This window comes from Rhincodon typus, chromosome 12, assembly GCF_021869965.1.
Source record: "Rhincodon typus isolate 14 chromosome 12, sRhiTyp1.1, whole genome shotgun sequence".
In the NCBI taxonomy this organism is placed as follows: Eukaryota; Metazoa; Chordata; class Chondrichthyes; order Orectolobiformes; family Rhincodontidae; genus Rhincodon; species Rhincodon typus.
The window spans coordinates 67284216-67307492 of record NC_063343.1 but is presented as its reverse complement, the minus strand read 5'-3'; the positions used below and the strand labels follow the sequence as shown (position 1 = coordinate 67307492).

Below are 23277 nucleotides of genomic sequence, written 5' to 3'. Positions count from 1 at the left end.
TTAGGCCAAAACTATTGTCATAAAACATCCATTACAAGCTTCCTTTGTGTTAAGTATGACAACAACGCAGATTCAGAAAATCACAATTGTATGTGTACAGATGGTGTCTGTTTGGCCCATTGTGCCTGCACTGGCTGTTCAAACAAGCATCAATACCTAGTGATAATTTCTGGCTTTCCATCACTGCCTCCCATATCATTGCACATTAACTATATCCAAATAGCTTTCCAATGCGTCCTTGAATACGTCGAATGAACCTGCCTTTGCCACATTCCAGCCGATGCATTTCATTCCACCTACACGATAAGTGAGTATCTATTCAAATATTTGCCCTCCTTCTTGTTCCTCTTATGAGCATGAACAACTCCTACCTCAATATAATATATTCAGCCTGTTCATGATTTTTAAAACCTTCACCAAATCTCTGTGTTTTCATCTTCAAATTCTTCAATTTATCGTCATAACTAAAGTTCCTCATTCCTGGGACAATTCTTCACATTTGCACTCTCAACCATGCATTCACATCTTTCCTATAATGTAGTGCCACAACTGCACACAATCCTCCAAGTGAAGTCGAAAAGTGCGGAGTTTTCGCTGATTCCTATTCTCTTTAAGCATGCAATGATTACTTGAAAGGAAACACAATAGAACTGCTGGATAGAATAGAATAGAATAGAATATCCTTTATCATCACATCTATTCAAGTGCAGAAGTACAGGAGTACAGTAAAATGTTTTACAATGTCGCGTCTTAGGACTCGACCATAGGTACAAAGTACTTAGGTACAAATCTTAGATACAAAAGAGAAATAAAAAAGAATAGTTGCATTAATTTACAGCGATTCATAGTGTAAGTTAGAATATGATATAGTGAAAAGGATGGACATTACAGTCAGATGAACAAATTAAAAATGAGCATTAAATTGCAGGGGCTTCCACACGTGGACTGAACACTCACGCCAGACCCTATCCCAACAACCATCCCTGCTCTGCTCCAAGCCTCTAATTTGCTCCGCACTGGCTCTTGGCTGCTCCAGGGTAAGTTTCCTCTGGGACACTTTCCCTGCACCAGCCTCTACTTCGAGACTCATTTCCCTGCATCAGCCGTTGCTTCAGGCCTGCTTCCCTGCCCCAGCCTCTACTCTGAAACTGGATTCCCTGCACCAGCCTCTGCTGCACCAGACTTTGCGAGACTAAGTTTTTTTTTGTTGTTACTCTGGTTATATAAGTGGGGCTTGTTAGTGAATAGTGAGGAGTTAGGTGGCATTGCTTGGTTTGTTACTGTTTCTGTTAATTTGTTCACTGTTAGGGTTAAATAAATAAATTGTTATTTGTAACTTATGAAGTGAATATCAGGGAATTTTAGAGATAGTAGGAACTGCAGATGCTGGAGAATCTGAGATAACAAGGTGTAGACCTGGATGAACACAGCAGGCCAAGCAGCATCGTCGGAGCAGGATGGCTGACATTTCGGGCCTAGACCCTTCATCAGAAATGGGGGAGGGGAAGGGGGTTCTGAAATAAATAGGGAGAGAGGGGGAGGCGGATAGAAGATGGATAGAGGAGAAGATAGGTGGAGAGGAAACAGACAGGTCAAAGAGGCGGGGATGGAGCCAGTAAAGGTGAGTGTAGGTGGGGAGGTAGGGAGGAGATAGGTCAGTCCAGGGAGGACGGACATGTCAAGGGGGCGGGATGAGGTTAATAGGTAGGAGATGGGGTGCGGCTTGAGGTGGGATTAGGGGATAAGTGGGAGGAAGGACAGGTTAGGAAGGCGGGGACGAGCTGCGCTGGTTTCGGGATGCGTTAGGGGGAGGGGAGATTTTGAAGCTTGTGAAATCCACATTGATACCATTGGGCTGCAGCGTTCCCAAGCGGAATATGAGTTGCTGTTCCTGCAACCTTCGGGTGGCATCGTTGTGGCACTGCAGGAGGCCCAGGATGGACATGTCGTCTGAGGAATGGGAGGGGGAGTTGAAATGGTTCGCGACTGGGAGGTACAGTTGTTTATTGCGAACCGAGCGTAGGTGTAGCAGGGAATTTCTTTCATTTAACCCTCCCTTCTCCGTAAGTCTTTGTCTGCCGCCATCTTGAACAGCTTACTGAGGACAAAATGCATCTGTTCATTTGTGACCGAAAGTTAGTGAGGGAGCATAAGCCTGCTGCATGCTTTTTTTCCGCTCTTTAAGAAATAGACTTTGCCAATTTTTCACATTGTCAGAGAGATGGCAGGTAACTGTAGCTGTCATGGAGAACATGGCACTTAGCACAGCAAGTGCTAGAACAAAAAATCTCAACTCGTTTGGAAGAGGCCAAGATGGGTTAATCACTTCATTCACTTCTCGCTGAAGGTAGTTGCAAATATTTCAGCCTTGTCATTTCGACCTGTATTCTGGGCTTCATGAGTGTGTTCTGCCCCTTAGTTTCTTAATTGTCCACCATTAGTAATGACTGAATTTGACAGCATTGCAGAGATTTGATCTGATCTGACTTGGGATCGCTTCGGTCCAGCTATTTAAAGCTTCTTCCAAAGTTTAATAAGCATTTAGTTGTAGTTTCACGAGGCAAGATAGAAGACCAATTGGTTCAGCTTTGATTTCAATGGCTGGCATTACTGGATAGTCATATTCTAGAATCAAATCTGGCTTGTTACATCTTTTGCTTGTATAATTAATACAATGGTTACTCAATGAAACATGGTCAAACAAGTCTGAAGATGTTGTTTAAGAAGAGAAAATAAGTTTATTGCACTCAACTAATAGTGCATCAAATAATACACATATATAGTATATTACATATAAATATGGAAACATAGAAGATTGGATTAGGATGAGGCCATTCGGCCCTTCGAGCTTTCTACGCTATTCTTCAGGATAATGGTTGATCATCCAACTCAATAGCCTAATCCTGCTTTCTCCCCATAACCTTTGATACCATTCGCCCCAAGTACCTTATCTAGTTGCCTCTTCAATACGTCCAATATTTTGGCATCAGCTACTTCCTGTGATAATGAATTCCACAGGCTCATCACTCTTTGGGTGAAGAAATGTCTCCTGATCTCCGCCCTAAATCGTGTACTCCAAATCCTCATACTGTGACCCCTGGTTCTGGGCACACCCACCTTCGGGAACATCCTCCCTGCATCTACCCTGTTCAGCCCTGTTAGAATTTTGTAAGTCTCAATGAGATCCCCCTCATTCTTCTGAACTCTCGTGAAAACAATCCCAAACTAGTCAACCTCTCCTCATATATCAGAATCGCCATTCCTGAAATCAGCCTGGTGAACCTTCACTGCACTCCCTCGAGAGCAAGAACGTCCTTCCTCAGAAATGGACACCAAAATTGTACACAATATTCCAGGTGTGGTCTCACCATGAACCTGTAGAAGTGCAACAACACATCACTGATCCTGCACTCGAAACCTCTCACAATGAATGCCAACATACCTTTTGCCCTTTTACTGCCTGCTGCGCCTGCATACTTGCCTTCAGCGATTGGTGCTCAAGGACGCCCATGTCCTGCTGCACACTGCTCTTTCCCAATTTACAGCCATTCAGTACGTAATCTGCCTTCATATTTTTGCTTCTGAAGTGAGTAACTTCACATTTATCCAAATTATACTGCAGCTGCCATTGACTTTCCCACTCACCTATCCTGTCGAGATCATGTTGAAGGATCTTTGCATCCTTTTCACAGTTCACCCACCCACACAACTTGGTATCTCCTGCAAACTTGGAGTTGTAATGGTATGAACAGAAACATCAAAACAGCATTCTAACCTGATTTTCGACATCATCCATGAGATAAATTTAAATTTAGGGAAATATAAACTATCTCAGCTGTTTTAGTAACAAAATTGCTTCAAGTAGGCACCAGTTATTAACTCTTTTTCGAGTATGCTGACCTGTAGGATTCATAAATCTGATGGTTTAAATTTTTCCATATCTAATAATTTCCAACGTTTGTGTAAACCCACCTTACCTGGAAGAATGAAAAAATAAACATTTCTGTTCTGGCAACTGGCTTTCGTCAACTGCTGTGAAGTGCGAGAGGAAACCAAAACTTGCTTCTGAACTCAGCTCTGCTGATTTCTACACTGAAAAATCTTCTTTGGAACTCAATCCTTGACTCTTCTGAATTGAACAGAAAAGAAAACTAGCAGCCTTCCTCTGTTAACATCACCTATCATAAACTAAAATCTCTAAATATCGTTCGATAAACGCCACAGGGATCCGTTAGCACTTGCCCTCTGAGCGATATGGGATATTGTTCACTGCTACAGAATGGTTGCAGACATCCTTTTTGAAACTTCACAGGAATGACCAGTATCAATCTTTGTCTCTTTAAACTCAATCCAGGTTAAAATAATGATAACAATGTGAGTTACAAGCCTTCTGATTGGAAAATAGCGATGCAACAGAATCGTTAAAAAGTTCACCAGGCAAGAGTTAAGCGAGTAATAAAATCGATAAAGAATTGGTCTGCAAACATGAAGCAGAGAATAAGGGTAAAGAGTGTTTATTTTTTCAAATTATGCAGCTCTACACAATACTTACAATCAATAGCAAACAGTTGGATTTTTACATTGAATGAATATAGGTAAATTAGCCGACGACACTGAAAAAGTGAGAATGCCTGTTGACAAGGTAGTGCAAAGTCTGCAAGAGGACATAAAAAAATAAAGCGAATACGCAAATAATTAGCAAAATGAATATAATGAATGATAACGTGAAAACATTAGCTTTACACGGACAATCGAGAATCAGTGTACAACTTAAATTGAGAAGTACTGAACTTGAAGTGACAGAGGGTATAGGTGGTGGAGTGAAAGTATAAGATTTAACTAGCTTTGAAGTACAGCAAGTGGTTCACAGGACAAAAAAAATATTGATTGTTATGAGGGGAACAGAAATAAAAGCAGGGACATTTTACTTCGATCAGACATGATCTTTAACACCATTCAAGCTATGGCTAATTTAATAGGCTCATAAACAATTGTCTCTGGGGATAACGTCTTGGTTTTAATTTTTACAAATTGCCCACGCTCAGGTTCAGTTACGTTGGCAAATATGTTCAAAGCGCCAAACTATATATCAGCTGGTTAACATCTGTCGTTGAGAAGATTATAATAGCTTTTATACGTTAGAACACACTTTGAAAGACCAGTTTGAAAACAATCAAAGTATCCAGGAAATATATGTAAACGTCTATTATTTAAAAAGAGAAATCGCAGTAAAATAGGTTATTAGATGTCTCTTAAGAAGTAATATGTAGTGTGGATAGAGGGGGTTAATTGATTGATTGATTGCGATAGAGAGAAAAGCGCTATTTTGCATGATATAAAAGCGGATTGGACCACACAAAATGCATTAACGTAGCAGAACAGCGTGCAGGATACAATGTTACAGCCAGAGAAAGTGCAGGGAGGGAGAACAGAATTAACATTGAGAGGTCATTTGAAATTTTTGAAAATACCTCAGAAGAAGCTGTTCTTGAATCTATGATGGGAACAACTGGATATCTTTTTTTTTAAAAGTCATTTGATCAGGTCCACAGCATGTGTTATTGTAGAAAATTAAAGCTCATGGTGCAGGGGGTAACACATTGGCATGGATAATAGGTTGCTGAGCAAACAAAGAAATAAATCTTTTTATGAATGTAACGCAAGGTGAGTTAAGTGGTGTACCAACGGGATCGTGCTGGTGTTTCAGGGTTTTGCAATTTGCATAAATAACAAAAATTAAGAGATTGGAGGCATGGTTGCTAAATTGGCTGATGATGCAAAGCTCTGCAGCAACGTAAGTTATGGAGCCCACATAAAGGTACAAAGAAATAGGCATAGGTTAGGTAAGTATACAAATATTTGTCAAATGGTGCTTCGGCGGGAATATGTGACATCTTATATTTCAACAGTTAAAATGAATAAAAGAAGTGTTTCATCTAAATATTGAGACACTGCAGAGGTGTCAGGAGTAGAGTGTTCTTCTCAAAATTTTAAAGTGCAGGTATAGCAAGTAATGATGAAGGCTAATATGGTGCCATCATTTATTGTAAGGGATTCAATACAAAAGCAGATAAGTTAAAGGGACACATCTGGATTACTGTGTAAAGCATCTTCTTTATTTTATAGAAGGATTCAAGTTTCTTGGAAGCATTTCAAAGATATTTACTGGATTAACACGTGGGACAGAATCGCTGTTTCATAGGGAACATTTGACGGTTTAGGTTTGTAAGCATTGGAGTTTCATTAAGTAACAGGTGACTTGATTGAAGCAAAAGTTGATGATGCCTCTGAAAAGGGCACATATAGACGGGATGTTTCTTCTTATGGGATAAACTAGATTATGGCAAATAGTTCAAAATTAAATAGTCGCCCATTTAAGTCAAATCTTTTCTTTTCTCATAGAAGCTTGTGGATTTTTAGCATTCTATTCCTCAAAACGTGACAGAAGCAGAGTCTTTGAGCATTTTAAGGCAGAAGTAGAGCAATTATTTATAAGCAAGAGGTTGCAAGATTAATGGGAACTGGAGGAAATGGAGGCAATCAGCTCCTGTTGGTCTTATTGAATGATGGAGTAGGCTCAAATCGACGGTGGCTCTTGCTCTTTAGAAGTATGATATATGTACATGTGAACTGGTGAGGCAACATCTGAACAATTGCATACAATTTCTGTGTCCTTATTTCAAAAAGGGTATACGTGCGTTAGAAACTGTTCAGAGAACATTTGCCCAACTCATAGTCATTATGAAGACAGATTGAATACATTGGGACTTCAGCCACAACAGTTTAGGAGTATAAGATATAATCACATAAAATAATGATTACAAAAAAATGAAAGATGTAATCTGTACTTGGGACTAGACAGGGTAGACCGTGACAGAGTGCTTTCCCTCGCAGGAAATGCTACATCTACGTAACACAGATGAAGGATAAGTTGTCTGCTTTTAAAATTGATGAAGCGATTTATTTTCTCTCAGAAGGTCATTAATGTCTGGAACTATCACCCACAGAAAACAACGGATGTTGAGTCATTGAATTTCTTCAAGCTTGAGCTCGTTAGATTTCTCATTTACATAGGAGGCAAAGATTATTACACGAAACAGCAAAATAAATTTGAGATTACGATCGCATGAGTGATGGAATTAATCAATGGAAGAGCAGCTGAAAGGCCAAATCACCTGCTGCTGCTCTTTCGTCCTACGTTAAAATGCTGCCATGTCCCTATATTCTTTAATTATACCAACGGGACATAATGTATTTAAAAGTTGTAACAAAATTCATTGCATTGTGTTCTCAGGAATTTCATTAGGATATGTTTTCACTTCCTACCAAACTTGTCCTACATGATCAATAGTGCCATAATATTTATGACATTTAATCGCAATGATTTTGACTCTGTATCCTTCAAAGTTGACATTATCAAGAGATCCGCAAACAAACAACATTGGCAAAGCCGTCTTTGCTAATCAATGCCACCATATTCAAGTCCCCATCCCTCCTATCATCTGCAAACAATTTTAATTCCTGCAAATGCATCAAAGTGTCGAGTCCTCCGGAATACATGTCGAGTTTTATTTGAACGCATGATTGTAAAAGTAAATTTCCATGCCTGTCACAAGATCAAAGGTTTTCTTGTCAAATGTAAGATCATTTCCAATATGGCATTGGTAAGTGTCAATTTTCTGTTCATTTCACCTTCACTAGTATGCATATTATCGCTGAATGGATCAAATATTGCTCTTCCATTGTCCTTCTAAGGTTCTACAGTATTTTGAATCTGCACTTATCTGGTTCACTTCTCATCGTCCAATCTTAGTCACAAATTACTGACTTAGCTTTTCCCACTTGGTTTGCTTTATTATCCCCAACTACCCGCCTTGGCATAATTCTGTTTATGTCTACAGACCACACTCGACAACCATTTTCCACTTTCATCATTGGCCACGATGCTTCTTCAGTCTTTAAATTGTCAGACTACTTATTGAACGTCCAGTTTTGGATCCCCTGAAACTTTCTTTAATTTTATATTGGAAGGCAGAAGTCGTTGACTTTCAATCCTGCCATAACTGTTCAGACAGTTTAACACATCGTGATATAGTTGACCATTAAAAGAACTTTCAATCACACATTGAAGACACTTCTAATGCTAGCTGTTAGCACATCCATAAGCTTGTAAGTATCCACACCTCTGCTTCTGAGATACTCCTCAATGCATTTCATATTTCTAGACTTGACCATTCGGAAGTTCCCCAGCTAATATTCCGCATCATACACATTATAAACATAAGGTCCTGCAGATCTGACATGCCTATGTCCTAAATCATACAAATTCCTTTTCACCAATAACACCCATCTCTGCTGGACTAATCTGACATTTATCATCTGACTTTTTAATGTACAAGTTCTCAATTTGTTCTCGATTACCTGAATGGATTGGCTTCTCCCTGCCTCATTAATCTCCTCCAGTCTTTTAACTCTTCGTATCAATCCAGTCACTTGAAAATCCCCATTTTTAGTATTTCCAAAATTGAAGCCCAGGTTTTTTCTTGTCTTGGATCTAACCTCTGGAATGCTCTCCCCAAAACTCTCAGCTTCTGTGACTTGCTTTCCCCTTTATCACACATATTAAAACAATTATTTTCAGAAAGCTTAGATATGCCTAAAGTACAGTCTCCTACTGGGGCTTGATGGTGGCGTTAATTACTTTTGTTGTTTTAGTTTAAAGTCTCCATGAAGAGATTTGAAATACTTTACGTGGTTCAGAATTTCATGCAAATTCAAGCTATTGCTACGTTAGTTGTTGTACTTGGCATCCTGGTGCTCACCCTTAAGACTTTATCACTCAATAAGGTTTTATTGCAGTACTTATGAACGTATTAACAAGCATACAAATTTGCAACTGGATTCTCTCAATCTTGTTCCACCATGTAATAAAATCACAGCTGATCATATTTTGACATCCATATATTTTAATCGTCACAAAATTTGAGATTGACTCAAGGCCACTCATTAGATGAATAGTGCAGAAACTCAGGAAATGTTCTGGGGATCCATGTTTGACCTGCCGTGGCAGATGGTGGAATTTAAATTAATTAAAAATCTAGAATGAAGAGTTTAGTAAGACATTGAAACCATTGTGGGGGGAAAGTGCATCTATTTCGCTCAACAGTTTTTCAGGAAGTAAACTGTCATCTTTACCTGGTCTGGCCTACATGCAACTCCAGACCCACAGCAATCAGATTTACTCATAACTGCTCCATAGTCGATTAGGGATTGGTAATAATTGCTGCATAACCACATCTCATGAATAAATAATAAATACACATTGGCATGGGGATTGTGAAGCAGAATTAACCCGCACGTGCTGATTGAAATTTGAGAAGAATTTCAACTTCGTGTTTTCTTCGGTTTATATGATTGTACAGTGAAACTAGGTTGAAGGATTTAAAAGACATATGGGCCTGACAACATTTCTGGAATTGTACCGAAGATATGAAGTCCAGAATTTGCTGTGGCCCAAGTCAAGTCGATGCAGTAAAGCTGCAAACTTGGTATTTGCTTGACAATGTGGAAACTTGGAGTGACTGACTTAATTGTACTTTTAATCTTTCCTCATAAGGCAAGCTATTCATCTCGGAAACTAATCTAGTAAATTTTCTCCACACTTCATTCCATGGTGTTACATTCTTCCTCAAGTTAGGGTACCAAGATTGTATACTTTACTCCAGATTATCAGTTGTTGTGAGGAGAATTGAATGCAAGAAGTAGTAAGGTAATGCTTGTTATTTCGGACAACAATATAATCGATCTGGAGGCCATGCACAGTATTGATCATGTTATATCAAGAAGGATGCATATATATTGATGCAGTGTGGAAAAAATGTCTTGGATTAATACCAGGAATGACCAGTGTCTTATAATGAAAGTTTGAAAACACTATTTTGTATATGTTGGAGTTGGAAGAAGAGGAGGCGACTTGATTGAAAATATAAGATTCCAAACAGTCTTGCTAGGGTAGAGGTGTGGAGGATGTTTCATCGGTTACGATTTTCAAGAACTAACAATCACTATTTATAAGTAATTTTCCTGTTTAAAAGAGAGACTAGTTTGGTTTTGTTTCTTAACGTCATTTTCAGTCTTTATAATAAACTTCCAGAAAACATCGTGGCAGAAGAATCCTTGACTCCTTTTTAAAGAATGAAATGAGAGTTTCTTGTGAAGTAAGGTGGTGAATTGTTCTCATGCCTAGGAGGGAATAAAGATTTCATTTTATAATCAAATCAACTCTGACGAAATTGAATGCCGGCAAAAGGCAAGATGTGTTGAATAGCTACTTCTGCTCCTTGCTCGAATTTTCACAAAATTAAACAGAATTTCACGTAACAACTCGCATTAATTATCTCAATTATTTGAATAGTTTATATTATTCAGGAATATTTCTAAACCGACGACGACTTGTTCAAGCGATATGATTCATTGCGTGACAAGCAGTGGTCAAACGGCAATAAACAAACTGTTCAACCGAAGAGCTGCGCTTGAGCAATGCATTTGTTATCACAGGGTTCTATATTTAAACTGAACAGATTAACTCTCTAAAACCCTCTCTAACTCTCAGCATCTATTCTAATGTTAACAGCAATCACAAAATCGTATTTTAGACACTGCATCTCAAAAGTTTGCGTCCATCTCTACCAGAAAGGAAGAGCAAGCATTCCAAAAAGAAAAATAGGTCTCGGGTTTCATTTTGTGGGGGTACACATAGGTGTATAGATTGAAAATTAATTGTATTACGCATTGATTCGTTATATTATCTGTCTGTGTCACGAATATTAATATCATTCACAGGCAACGTCTGGTGACATGGTTTTAAAAACAAAAAATCGCTCTTAGAGGACTCGGGTGAGCGACAGACCGTGTAATCATATGAGTCCCGCATAGGCAGAGTTTGAACAGAATCTAGATAATTTAAATTTGCTTTTGCGACTCTTCTACAACGAGAGGCTCCGGTTGAAATATTCTGTCGGTAGCAGCAGATTCTGGACGTACAACAGCAAATATTCCTATCTTGTTGGCATTTCACAGCGGCCAAAAAAAATATTATGATTAGAAATATGCAGGAAGTTGATCCTAAAATTATGATCAACAGAAAATTTAAATCTGAAAATAATTCTGGACTTCTAAGTTTGTTTTTTCCTTCAAAAGCATTTTCACTAACGTTACCTTGGACTGTAATGAGAATTGAGACCGTATTCGAGAGACTCGGCTGTCCATTGTCCTTGACCAAAACTACAAGCTTCTGTCTGAGAGCATCTTGCTCCCTAAAATTTCGCGTTACCCTAATTTCCCCAGAGGTATATCCGACACTAAAAATACTGTGATCAGTAGCTTCTATGAGCTTATACGAAAGTCGTGCATTCTGACCAGAATCTGCGTCAGTAGCAATTACTTTGGTCACCAAGGATCCGGGAAGTGCCGAATTTGACGCAATCACAATCGAACTGTTGTCGTTTGAAGGTGATAAAATGACTGGGGCATTGTCATTTTGGTCCAGAATAATAATATTGACGAGAGCAGTGCTGGTGAGTGATGGAGTTCCATCATCCCGAGCCTGAACTTTGATCTTAATTTTTTTCTGAATTTCATAGTCAAAAGAGCGTAGTGCGTAAATGCGCCCACTTTCGGAGTTAACACTAAAGTGACCAGACGCAGAACTTTCAGATATGAAACTGTCCAATAGGAAATACGATGTCTTGCTATTCTTGCCCAAATCAAGATCTAAAGCGGTAACGGCAAATATTGATGCACCAGCAGCATTGTTTTCCATCAAGAACACATTATATAATGACTGTGTAAATTGTGGCGCATTGTCATTGATATCAGAAATTGAAATGTGGATAGTTTTATTTGTTGAAAGAGAGGGTAACCCTGCATCCCAGGCTGAAATGGAAATATTATAGAAAGGAGAGATTTCGCGATTCAATGTATCGCTGACCACTAAACTGTATTGCTTGTTCGAAGATTTTTGAAGTTTAAACGGGATATATGGTGGCAACCGACACTGCACTTGTCCATTTTCACCGGAATCACGATCCATTGCACTTATTATAGCGATCACAGTCCCACTTGCAGCATTTTCGCTTACTTCAATGGATAGCGAGTTTATTTTTAATTCCGGCGCGTTATCATTAACGTCAATTAATTCAACAAGAACCTCTGCGCGTCCAGCCAATGCGGGAGTACCTTTGTCCACAGCTTTTACTTCAAGTTGGTAAATCTTCTCTTCTTCGTAGTCCAGTGATCCTTGAACTCTGATATGTCCAGTTTCGGAATCTAAACTGAACAACTCCCTCACCCTATGAGAAACGTGGCTGGTTAAATAGTACTTTACTTCGCCATTTGTTCCCTGGTCTAAATCAACAGCATTTAACGTTATGATCAAGCTACCTTTAGGTAAGCTCTCTAATGCGTTAACCCTGTACAACTGATGATCAAATACTGGGGCATTATCGTTTACGTCTAGTACAGTGATGACTATTTCTGTAGTACCAGATTTTCGAGGAATTCCACCGTCAATGGCCGTCAGCGTCAGGTGCAAAGTTGAGTCTTGCTCACGGTCTAAGGGGTTTTCTAACACCAACTCTGCAATTTTACTCCCATCGCTTCTGTTGTGAGTCTTCAAACCAAAGTGCTTGTTTGTGCTGATTTCATAACTATTTACTGCATTTGTACCCACATCCGCATCGTGCGCACTCTCGAGTGGAAAAAGAGCTCCTGCTGCGGTTAACTCAGATATTTGTAAAGTATATCTCAATTCGAGAAATGTGGGCGAATTATCATTTACATCCAATATTTCCACGTCGACACGGTGCATTTCCAATGGATTTTCAACCGCTATGTCCTGAGAAACAGAACAGGTCGCGCTTCGTCCGCAGAGAATTTCCCTGTCAATTCTCTTGTTCACAACTAAAATACCATTCTCCATGTTCACCTTCAGTAATTGTATTCCGTCGTCAGAGACGAGCCGAAATTTGCGAAATGACATCTCTCCAATGCTTAGGCCTAAATCTTCCGCGATATTCCCAACAAAAGTACCACGCTCCATTTCTTCGGGAATCACGTATTGTAGTCGACCGCAAATTAAATCTGAGACGCAAGTCAGCAACACAAAATAGACCAGCCGCCTGAGGTTTTTCGCCATTGTTCCGGATTAGACCAAATTGCAAATCTGCCAAAATGCCGTCCTACCTCTTCTTATCTCGCTCACAATGAAATGAAATACATTTTCTGATGAAAAAGTGTCGACATTAAAACAATAAACGTGAAATCTCGACCTGACCTTTCAGCGCAAGATGGTTTGGGTGCGGGCGACTTTGCCCTGCTCTTTGATTCTGCGCCGTGTTTCGTATTGAAGGAGGAGGCTCGGTAGATCTCTTGGTTTTCCCATTGGTAGACAGCGACACAAAGAGTCCTTACCCATAATTGCACCAGGCATTTCTTAAAGCAAAACTGCTCTCAAGGAGTGACAATACCAGTGATCCTTATGTTTAATAGTGCGCAACTAAAATCCCCTCTTGCAGTGGTTAATATTTCCAATAGCATTTTTTACTGAACATCATTTTTTGCCATTGACCATTAACAATTAATAATAGCTTAATTTAGAAATAAAATAACTTTAATCCAGATGTAATGATTTAAGGGCCGTCAACCTTATTATTTAAGCACTTTCAGAAACAACAATCTGAGAAGTGTTGAAAAATGATTCCTTGATGAGGGTGTATCGGCTCTAAATATACGTTTCTCCTGATTTCACTTATTTGGCGGCCCGACATTACTTGACTATAAAGGAAACATTTTCATTGCTCTATTATGAATTCGTTGAACTGTTTATCTGTAGGTAAAATCACATTTTTGAGGAGAAATTTGACAAGAAAAAGGCATGATATTAATATGGAGTATGCTGACTTCACTAAATTTCATTGTAACGCCAAATTATGAAATTTGCGATGGTGATGCCCATATGGCATTTGGTGGGGAAGATATCTTATGAATCCACTCTGACATTTGTATGCAATTTTCGGATTGCTTATTGTCTTAATCGTGAGGTAGGAGTTTATGACGCATAATTTCGGGGAGGTAAAGAAATATACAACCCCTGATAGACCAGGATATTTTAAATATTAGGAAACTGTTCTGTAGATTGGAGATGAAATGCCTTAGAACCAGTATGGTTTGGAGTGCTTTGCAGTTCATCCTGGGTATTCTGCAGTCTTTGATGAATCTGTGATGGGACTTTCCTTATTCATCTCTGAAACCTTTGACCTGTTCGAAAGAAGGTGATGCTTCCTTTTGCTGTAACCTTTCCCAATCTCGCAGTCACTTTCATGCTGCACTTCTTAATATATTTCATTTTACGAGCTGGAAATCTAAACTGCACCACTCACCAATCTGAAAACTTTAAGTCAATGACGCGGACTGCTTCTCGTGATGCTAGGTTGACCATTGCCGCTTACTTGCACACACTGAAGACTAGTTTTTCATTCTTTTTATGAGCAGTAACTTATTATTTTCCCAAAATAATACATTGCTAACAACAGACTGAAAGTGGCAAATCGGGCATTGGTACTAGTTAAAATAGGTCATCCTGCCCTCAATATCTCTTGTCATTCTTGTGCCTTATCCTTTGACTTCCTGTACTAGCAATATTTAAAGTTATTTTCCGCTGTAACAGCGAGTAAAGTGAATCTCATGGCACACGATAAATAATGGAAAAACTCAGTTTTGAACGGACCTTAATTTCCAACACTTCCCTCTTTGCAAAGTAAACATGCTTTTTGAAAGTCACAAATAACTATTAACTAATGTATCGAGTTTAAAAGTGTAAGTTTGGTTTCCTAATACATTGACTACATATCGTAGATAACATACCAATGGTATCATACCAGTTGATATCTACCGTTAGGCCAGTACTTAGTAAGCCAACATTCTCAACCAAGGATCTCGCTGACATTGTGCACAAATTCATGCCAAGTGTGGTTTCGAAGCATTTTATTTTCTTGATCTGAACCACAAAAATCATTTGTGACCATGAAGTCTTTGTCATATAGGAGATTTATTTGAGGTACAAGGCTAATGGAAGGATTGTGTAGCCAAACTGAGAGATAGTGTAAATGAAGAATGCTGACTCGAGTCGTTTACTCTTCATCTGTGCCTTTGAAAGCGTGGACAAAGAAAAGCCTACCTTTCATATTTGCTTCAGAAGGTTAGAAACAAATGACATGCTTCCAGATGCGATAAATATCACATGGAATCCATCTTTAATTATCCTGACATTAATTGTGATGCAGTTAGTCTGCACCTGAAGATATGCATTCTGTGTGCTCCCACTCAACCCCTGCCATTTCTGGATGTTCATGCCACACGTGGGTCATTTTAGGTCTTGGATGAAGAGAATTAGAGCACATCAGGATTTCTAATTTCACAACACACATATATGTGACTCCTCTTTCAGAGCCAAGTCTCCTAGAACCGATACTTTTTCATGTCTCACATCATTGGACATGCGCTCATGAGTCGGAATGTCAAGCAGCCCATTTATTGCTCCCTTCCCCAATTGTTGGAGTCTGTTTCTTCTTCCTTTATTCTCTAACTGGTCTAGCAGTTTTCCACTTTACATTTTCCAGATAGAATTGCTGGAATACTCCCACACCTTTTCCTGGTTCTGAATTAAACCTATCCCAACATCTTCTGAGGACCTTGGATCACCCTTGACTCTTTATGGTACATAGATTTACAATGACATATTACACTTGGATTTAATAAAAATAACTGAGCCGTCATTTCATCTGCACTCGTTTGTGCATCTTTCTTATTAAGTATTTCCACCCTCTCCTCTTAGCATTTGACTGTCCAACCGAACATTCATCAGACTTTATATTTGTTATAATGATCTCTCAACAATACTACGTTGATGTAAAGATCAGTTTCTATATGGATTATGTGATAAGACCATAATCACTTAAATCTACTTTTTTTTTTGCTCTTTGGGGCCGGATAACAATTCTCTCATGTAGATGCACATGTCTAAAACATATAATTCAGTGTTTTGTCATCACGTATTCCCTCATTTTATTTACTTCAGCTCGCTAGTTCAGAAGTCACACGACACCAGGTTATACTCCAACAGGTTTCTTTGAAACCACAATCTTTTGGAGCGCTGCCCCTTAGCGCTCAGAAAGCTTGTGATTTCAAATAAACTATGTAGATCATAACCTGGTGTCGTGTGATTTCTGACGTTGTCCACCCCACCCCAACGCCAGCATCTTCACATTCAGTTAGTAAGTCACTTCTGTACTCTTGCATCAGAATGCCACGTTTATGTTACGCATTACTGACTTTCAGTTTACCTTATCAACCGATCAGAACGGAAGAGAAAGCATGCACATACTTCATGCTCGGTCTTCGTGTTTTGTGTGGAGACAAGATAATCCAATTCAGTTATTCTTATTGCATTTTATTGCATTTCATGCATATGGCCATACACATCTCCAAGATATCATCAAAGTTGTTCGTTCGTTGATTTCTTCCATGCATTCTTCTATTTAACTGTATTTAAAGTAAGTTATTGCCATTCCACGTCGTGTCATTTTCCCTCTTTTTTTATATATTCTCAGAGGATCATCGAATTCAGTACAATTTAAAACGATTCAGGAACTCTAAGGAATTATACAGGCCAAAAATGTCATTCACAATGTATTGCAAAAGTGAATTCAATTACAAAACTGTATGATTTCAAGTACGACTAAGTTCTGTTTGTGTGTTCTACCTTAAAACGGGCATAAAATTTTATGAAAAGTAACTGCCTAGATAATGCTAGACCTTGCCTTCTTTTGAACTTATTCCAAACCAACATTGTTGAGGCTTTGTTTTGTGTTCACCTCAGCAGTGCTGTACAGGTTCTCTCAGCACCAAATCATTTCTTACTGAAAAAAAATTTCTCCTTCTGACACGACATAAGACTGCCTACATTGTTTCCAATTATTTTTGCAGTGAGTATAGATTTAATCTTATTTGTCTCTTGAACTTCACGTGCATTTCCCGTTAATTGTTTGAAACAGCAATTATTATCAATTACTTTTTCAATCCCAATTCCAGAATGATTTTAAACAATGCTTTCATTTGAATACAAAAGTTATCGGAGAAAGTTCAGGGTTCTTTCATTCTTCAAAACGTTGTCTCCAAATAGAACAAAATATATGGTTGTCCTTTCGCCAAAATTTGGAGTAAAGTTCTTAACCTGCAAGATTCCTGTCTCCCTGACTGCGTTGTCAGTACTGGGGTAGCTCTTGAAGTCGTTTAAAATTGGAATACAACATCCGGTCTGCCTGTGGGTATAATCCCACTTAACATCCGATCATAACTGTAAATTTAGGACTGTACATTTATTAATGTGGAAATTGGAAGGTTTATGATCATTTTTAAGCTGCTGTCAGCAGAAAGAATGAGTGATTTGAGAATGGAATTGAGCCAAGTCACGATGTTACGCCATGTAACAATTTAACATATTTCAATTTACGAAAGTTTTGACACCTGCAGACAAATCAATTTGTCATTTGAAATTGCATCGTCCTTTCTTTGATTTTACTCAAACATTCTGATTGTTTAAAAAATGCATTAGTGTATAACACTACCTTTAAACAACATAGGTGCATATGACAAGCCACTTGTTCTACCTTTTTCTCTAAGATGTTACCACAATTTCCAAATTCGAAATTCAAATTGCATAACTGCAAACTTCAGTTTATCTGAGCATTTTACGGTACAGAATGGCTGTTTTGAAATTAAATTTCCAAAGCAAAGTTCTAACTAATTCCGAATATTTTAGCTTCTTTCTAACACATTTTTGACGCTTTGATGTTTACCAACAACACCATCTGTTATAACAGACTTAACCAGAATGAAATGAATCCTCGCATTGAAAAAGTTCTGTAATCTTGTTGTAAATACGATATAATTTTCACAGTTGTCTTTTTAACTTCACTGGGAGAAAGGGACTTGTACAGAATTTTGATGTTTTTGCTATCACTTCTGCAGAGCCCTCCATTTCTTGCTTCCATCTTTATATTAATTCTGTTCTACCTGACATTGCACCACTCTTTGCTTTGCATCACTCCATGAACAATCGGTCAGAAGTATAACCGATTTTAACTGCGCTATTTTGTCATCTGGAATCACTGGTAAACTTCCTTTTCCCACACTTTACCGGAGACATCATGCTTCCCTGAACTTCCCATGAGCTAGCAGTGGCAGCTTCCTACTTTTTGCAGATTTATGCTTGACACTATCTTTGATCACAGCACTTAGATTTTCTTTACATTCAGTTCAATGTCATGTGTTATGGGTCAGGCTAGACACCCTCAAAATATTTTAAGAAGATAGCCCAGATAGTGTTTTTTTTTTCTTATTTTAAAGGTAGATATGAAATGTGTGTTCCAGATGTGATGCAACTGGGCAAACCACTCGGCGTTAAGAAAAACAATTTATTTAAACACTGTAGTTAAAACACGAACAAAAGAAAGAGGAATTTAGGATAACAACTATTGGAAACGTGACCAAATACTAGATACAGTGACTATTACTAATTAACTGTTCGAATATAGTAACAATCCATAAACAAAAAGGTAAATTCAAACACAGAGTCTTATAGGCCGATTTCCAAACCAGGAGGGAACGCAAGAGACATTTCAGAGAAAGTCACAGTTAGGAATCTTTTACTGAAGCTTGCATCCCTTCTGGGACCCAAATATCTTGTGACTGCTACAGCTTAAAAAAGAAATAGAAAGCCTGTTCTGGAAGAACTGGCCACTCCCCTTCCATTGTTAAACTGTTTCCTTTTTAAGAAAAAGACCTAAAAGACTCTTAAACTGTTGATGCAGGTCTGCTCCCTAGTCACTTCGATGCACCTGCCTTTGCAACCTCTTTTCAAGAAAACCCCGAACAAAGTAACCTTTTTAAAGTAATATCATCACACCACCCACCCTTTAAAAAAAGAGTCATCGATGTACAAAGATGACTTCATTTTAAAACCCTTAGTCTTACTCTAATAGCAAACTATAGTACAGATGCATTACATTTACACGAAGCATACAAGCATTCGTTACTACATTCTATTTCATTCTGTTTACTACTCCCATCGAAAGCCTCCACTTTTAATCATCCAATTCGCAACAATGCAGCAGCAATTGTGTTTTCTAGTCCTGCCACGTGTAAAATTTTCAAACTGAATGGCTGCAATAATACGCTTCATCTAAAGAGACTTTTATGAGTTCTGATCAGTATATATAATTCTCTCAGACACATTACTGACAACACATAAACCAAAAGAACTGAGGATGCTGTAGGTCAGAAACAAAAACAGAAGTTACTGGAAAAGCTCAGCAGGTCTGGCAGTATCTGAAAAGAGAAATCAAAGTTATTATTTCAGGTCCAGCGACCCTTCCTCAGAACATAAATGTTGAAATGCTGTAATACCAACACCAAGCTCAAGGTTTCCTTCTCAATCTTGGAATCTTTCTGTTGATGAGCATTTAACTTTCTGGAAAAATACCCAATAGGTCTTTCTAGATTCTCATGATCTTCTTATGAGAGTACAGCACCAACATTCATATTACTCACATCGAAAGACATTTTGAATGGCTTTGCATAATTAGGTGTGGCTAATACTGGGGCAGTGGTTAACACAGTTTTCAGGTTGTCAAATGCCTTCTGACATTCTGCCATCCATTGAAATTTTCTGCACTTCTTCAATAAGTCAGTCAGCGGAACAGCCACACTGCTAACATTTGGTACGAACTTCTGATAAAACCCATTGTAGTACTGCTCTCTTCGTCGATGATGTGGGAAACTCCTCAATAACCTTTGTTTTTAAATTCCGTGGAACCATCTGTTCATGTCTGCTAACATGGCACAGGAATATGACTTGGGCTTTTGTAAATTCTCACTTAGCCAGGTTTATCATTGTGCCTGTCTCCAAAAGTCAATTGAATAATACTGATAAATGCTGCAAATGTTCTTTTCATGTGTAATTAAAAATCATCAGGTTGTCGATGCACACCACGCAATTAGAAACCCAGAAACGACTTCATTGGTTAGTCTTTGAAACCTGCATGGCATATGTCTCACACAAAATAAACTGATACAGTCCATTACGTGTTAAGAAAGCCAAAATTGTTTTCACTCTTTCAGCTGAAGCCACCTGCTAGTACCGTCTGTGTAAACCTAATTTGGAAATATAAGTTGCTTGTCTAATCTTCTAAATACAGTTTTCCAAACGTGGAATAAGATACGAATCAGACTTTGTAATTGCATTGAATTTGTGGTAGACCACACATAATCGTTGGGTACAGTCTCGTTTTGATAACATTGCTATGGGTGAGCTCCACTCACTGCAAATCACTTCGTCTTTAAGCATACTTTCAATCTCTTTTTGAACCTGCGCCACTTTTGGAGGTTTAAGTCATAAGGGTGTTGCTTAATTGGAACAGCATTTCCTATTCTACATCATGGTAATTAGATTAGTACTTCCCAGCTTATTCCCACATGTCTTGCCATGCAATAATGATAACTCTTTCAGGTCATTTTGATTCTCCTCTAGAAAGTAAATCAATAATTTATCCCAATTTTTAAGAGCTACCACATTGTCCAATCTAATTTGAGGAATGTCCAATTCAGAATCCTATGAACATTGTTCTTCACTCTGTGATGTAACCAGAAACACATTCTTCTTTTGCTTTCTGTCCCTATCAAAATAACTTTTGAGCATATTCACATGACACACATTGTGAGATTTCTTTCTACTTGGAGTCCTTATTTAATAATTCACATCATTCAATCTCTTTTAGATTTGAGAAGGTCCATTAATTAAGAACCTAATGATGACCATGAATCCATTGTTGATTGTCGGAAAAATCTATCTGTTTTGCTAACGTCCTTTAGGGAAGGAAACTGCTATTCTTACCTCGTCGAGCCGACATTTGACTTTGGACCCGCAGCAATATGGTTGACTCTTGACTGCCCTCTGGGCAATTAGTTTTGGGCAATAAATCCTGCCTAGCCAGCGATGCCCTCATCCAGTGAATGAATTAAAAAAAAACACTTTATCTCCATCAACAAAATTGTGAATTTTTAATTTCTCGTCTGTTTTCTGTTTCGTCATATGTTATGTTACTTTTAAATGCTGTCTAGCCAACTCACCCACTCTATTTAAACCCTCCTTAAAATTTGACACATAGTCAAAATATGTGATCTCTGACTCAGCAATTTCTCCTTAATTAATTTTAGTGATCCTCTTATCTCATGCACTAAAACTAATTCGAATGGACTGAATTTGGTAGTTTCATTTGTTGCAGCCCTAATTGCAAAAAGTACAAATCGAATTTCTTTATCCCAATCGTTTGGATAGTCTTGAAAATAAGTCCTCATCACGGTCTTTAAAGTTTAATGCCAACGTTGTCATGCTCCCTGTGATTCTGGATGGTACACAATGGATTTGAATTGTTTTATTCCTAAGCTAATCATAACTTCCCTGAATAATTTTGTTGAAAAACTTAACCCTTGTTCTGATTGTATCTCTGTGGGTAATCCGTATCCAGTGAAAAATTTGAGTAACTTTTCTGCAGTCCTTTTAGCTGTGATATTGCATAGTGGAATAGCCTCTGTATGTCCAGTGGACACATCCATTGTTGTCAACTAATGCTGATCCCAGTTTTTGTTTTAGGCACGGGTCCTATGTAACCAATTCAGACCCTTGTAAAAAGGTTCCTCAAATCCAGGAATGGGTATGAAAGGTGCTGGTTTTATCACTGCCTGAGGTTTTTCAATTACCTGACATATACATCATGTCTGGCAAAGCTCAACTACATCCTTAAGCAGTCCATGCCAGTAAAATTGTTTCGGTATTTTGTCTTGAGTGTTATTTAACCTTAAATTACCTCCTATAAGTAATTCGTGTGCTGCCTGCAACACTTCCTTTCTATAATCCACTGGAAATACAACTTGATGAACTTTTGTCCGTTTCTTAACCGCCAGAATATATGATGGTCTCCATTTCCTCATCAAGGCATCATTACTAAGACAGTAGCATTCGGAAAGATAATCAGATTCTTCTTCTGTGTGCGCTTTCCCAGACAATTGCTTCAGTTTTTCATCTTTCTGTTGTAGCTCAGTTAATTTCTCTGAACTAAAAATATTCACTTTTTCCTCCACCTTATTATTATTGTTCTTATTTTGTCTCAACTACATTCGATCAAACATGGTCTCTGATAATTCTACTTCAACCTCGTTATCTTTATTCTTTGATTTCTCCCCCTGCTTCAACCTATGGCTTTGTGACCTTGTTATCACACAGTCAGGAAAAATCCCAGGATATACTTCCTGTAATACTTCAGTTGCCTGATTTTCCATTGGCTTTTTAGCCACAGTAGGCAGCAATCCTACCTGTGATCCAGCTGCAATTCGTATCCCTGCAGCCAAGAGATTCTCCAATACTCGTACCATCACTTCTCCACTTTTCACCGGACACTCCAACCTCACTTTACGTAATGGACCACTTCTCGTCTCACTATGAATCCCACATATTAAACTTTTTCCGGCAATAGTCTTGTTGAATTACGTATCTCTTCATTTCTCGACGTCAATGATTGAGATGATCCTGTGTCCCCTATAACTGTAACTTCTTTACCCTCTACTCCTGGTCTATGCAATTAAACCTTACCTTAAATAGTTTAAGAAGATCTGGCACTTCCTTCTCAACTAACCTCCAACCAGTTTGTACATTCCAGTGCAGCTTTTTTAGGCTCCACTGCGATCTCCTTCACCACGTTGACAAAATTCACTGGCTTATCTGTTTTCCTACATCTGTCTTCTCGGTGCTTTTTCTAAACCACCAACGCTATGACTTCATGTAGCCTACTTTATTGCTGTGAAAACACCTCAGCTTTTCTACTTCCCTCTCCCCTTCATTGATTTCCTTTTTACTCTGCGGCAAACGGTCTTTGTTATCTTCAATGAGATCTGCCTTTCCCTTAGCACCTGAGGATTTCTCTTTACCTCAATTTTTATACCTCACAGATTGAAATTGATGTTAAAAGACAAACTTTGATTTATGAACAAACTCATAATCATCAGCCATTTAAGCTGCTAATCTTACCGTTTTAACTCCATGCTCTTCCGTATGATTTCTCACCACTTCAGGAAGTGAATTTTTGAACTTCTCCAAAATAATCA

At 38.4% G+C, this 23277-nt stretch overlaps 1 protein-coding gene across 1 annotated transcript; it reads right to left on the bottom strand.

Moving 5' to 3' along the window:
- Positions 1-10804: 10804 nt before the first annotated feature.
- LOC109932493 (protocadherin-10-like) lies at positions 10805-13314 on the bottom strand. Its single transcript, XM_048603501.1, has one exon. It carries the CDS (start codon positions 13193-13195, stop codon positions 10805-10807), a length of 2391 nt encoding a protein of 796 aa, XP_048459458.1. The 5' UTR covers positions 13196-13314.
- Between the last annotated feature and the right edge of the window lie 9963 nt (positions 13315-23277).

What these genes read in the sequence shown, in the direction of transcription:
- LOC109932493 (XM_048603501.1), bottom strand. Translation starts at nt 13,195, where the DNA reads ATGGCGAAAAACCTCAGGCGGCTGGTCTATTTTGTGTTGCTGACTTGC.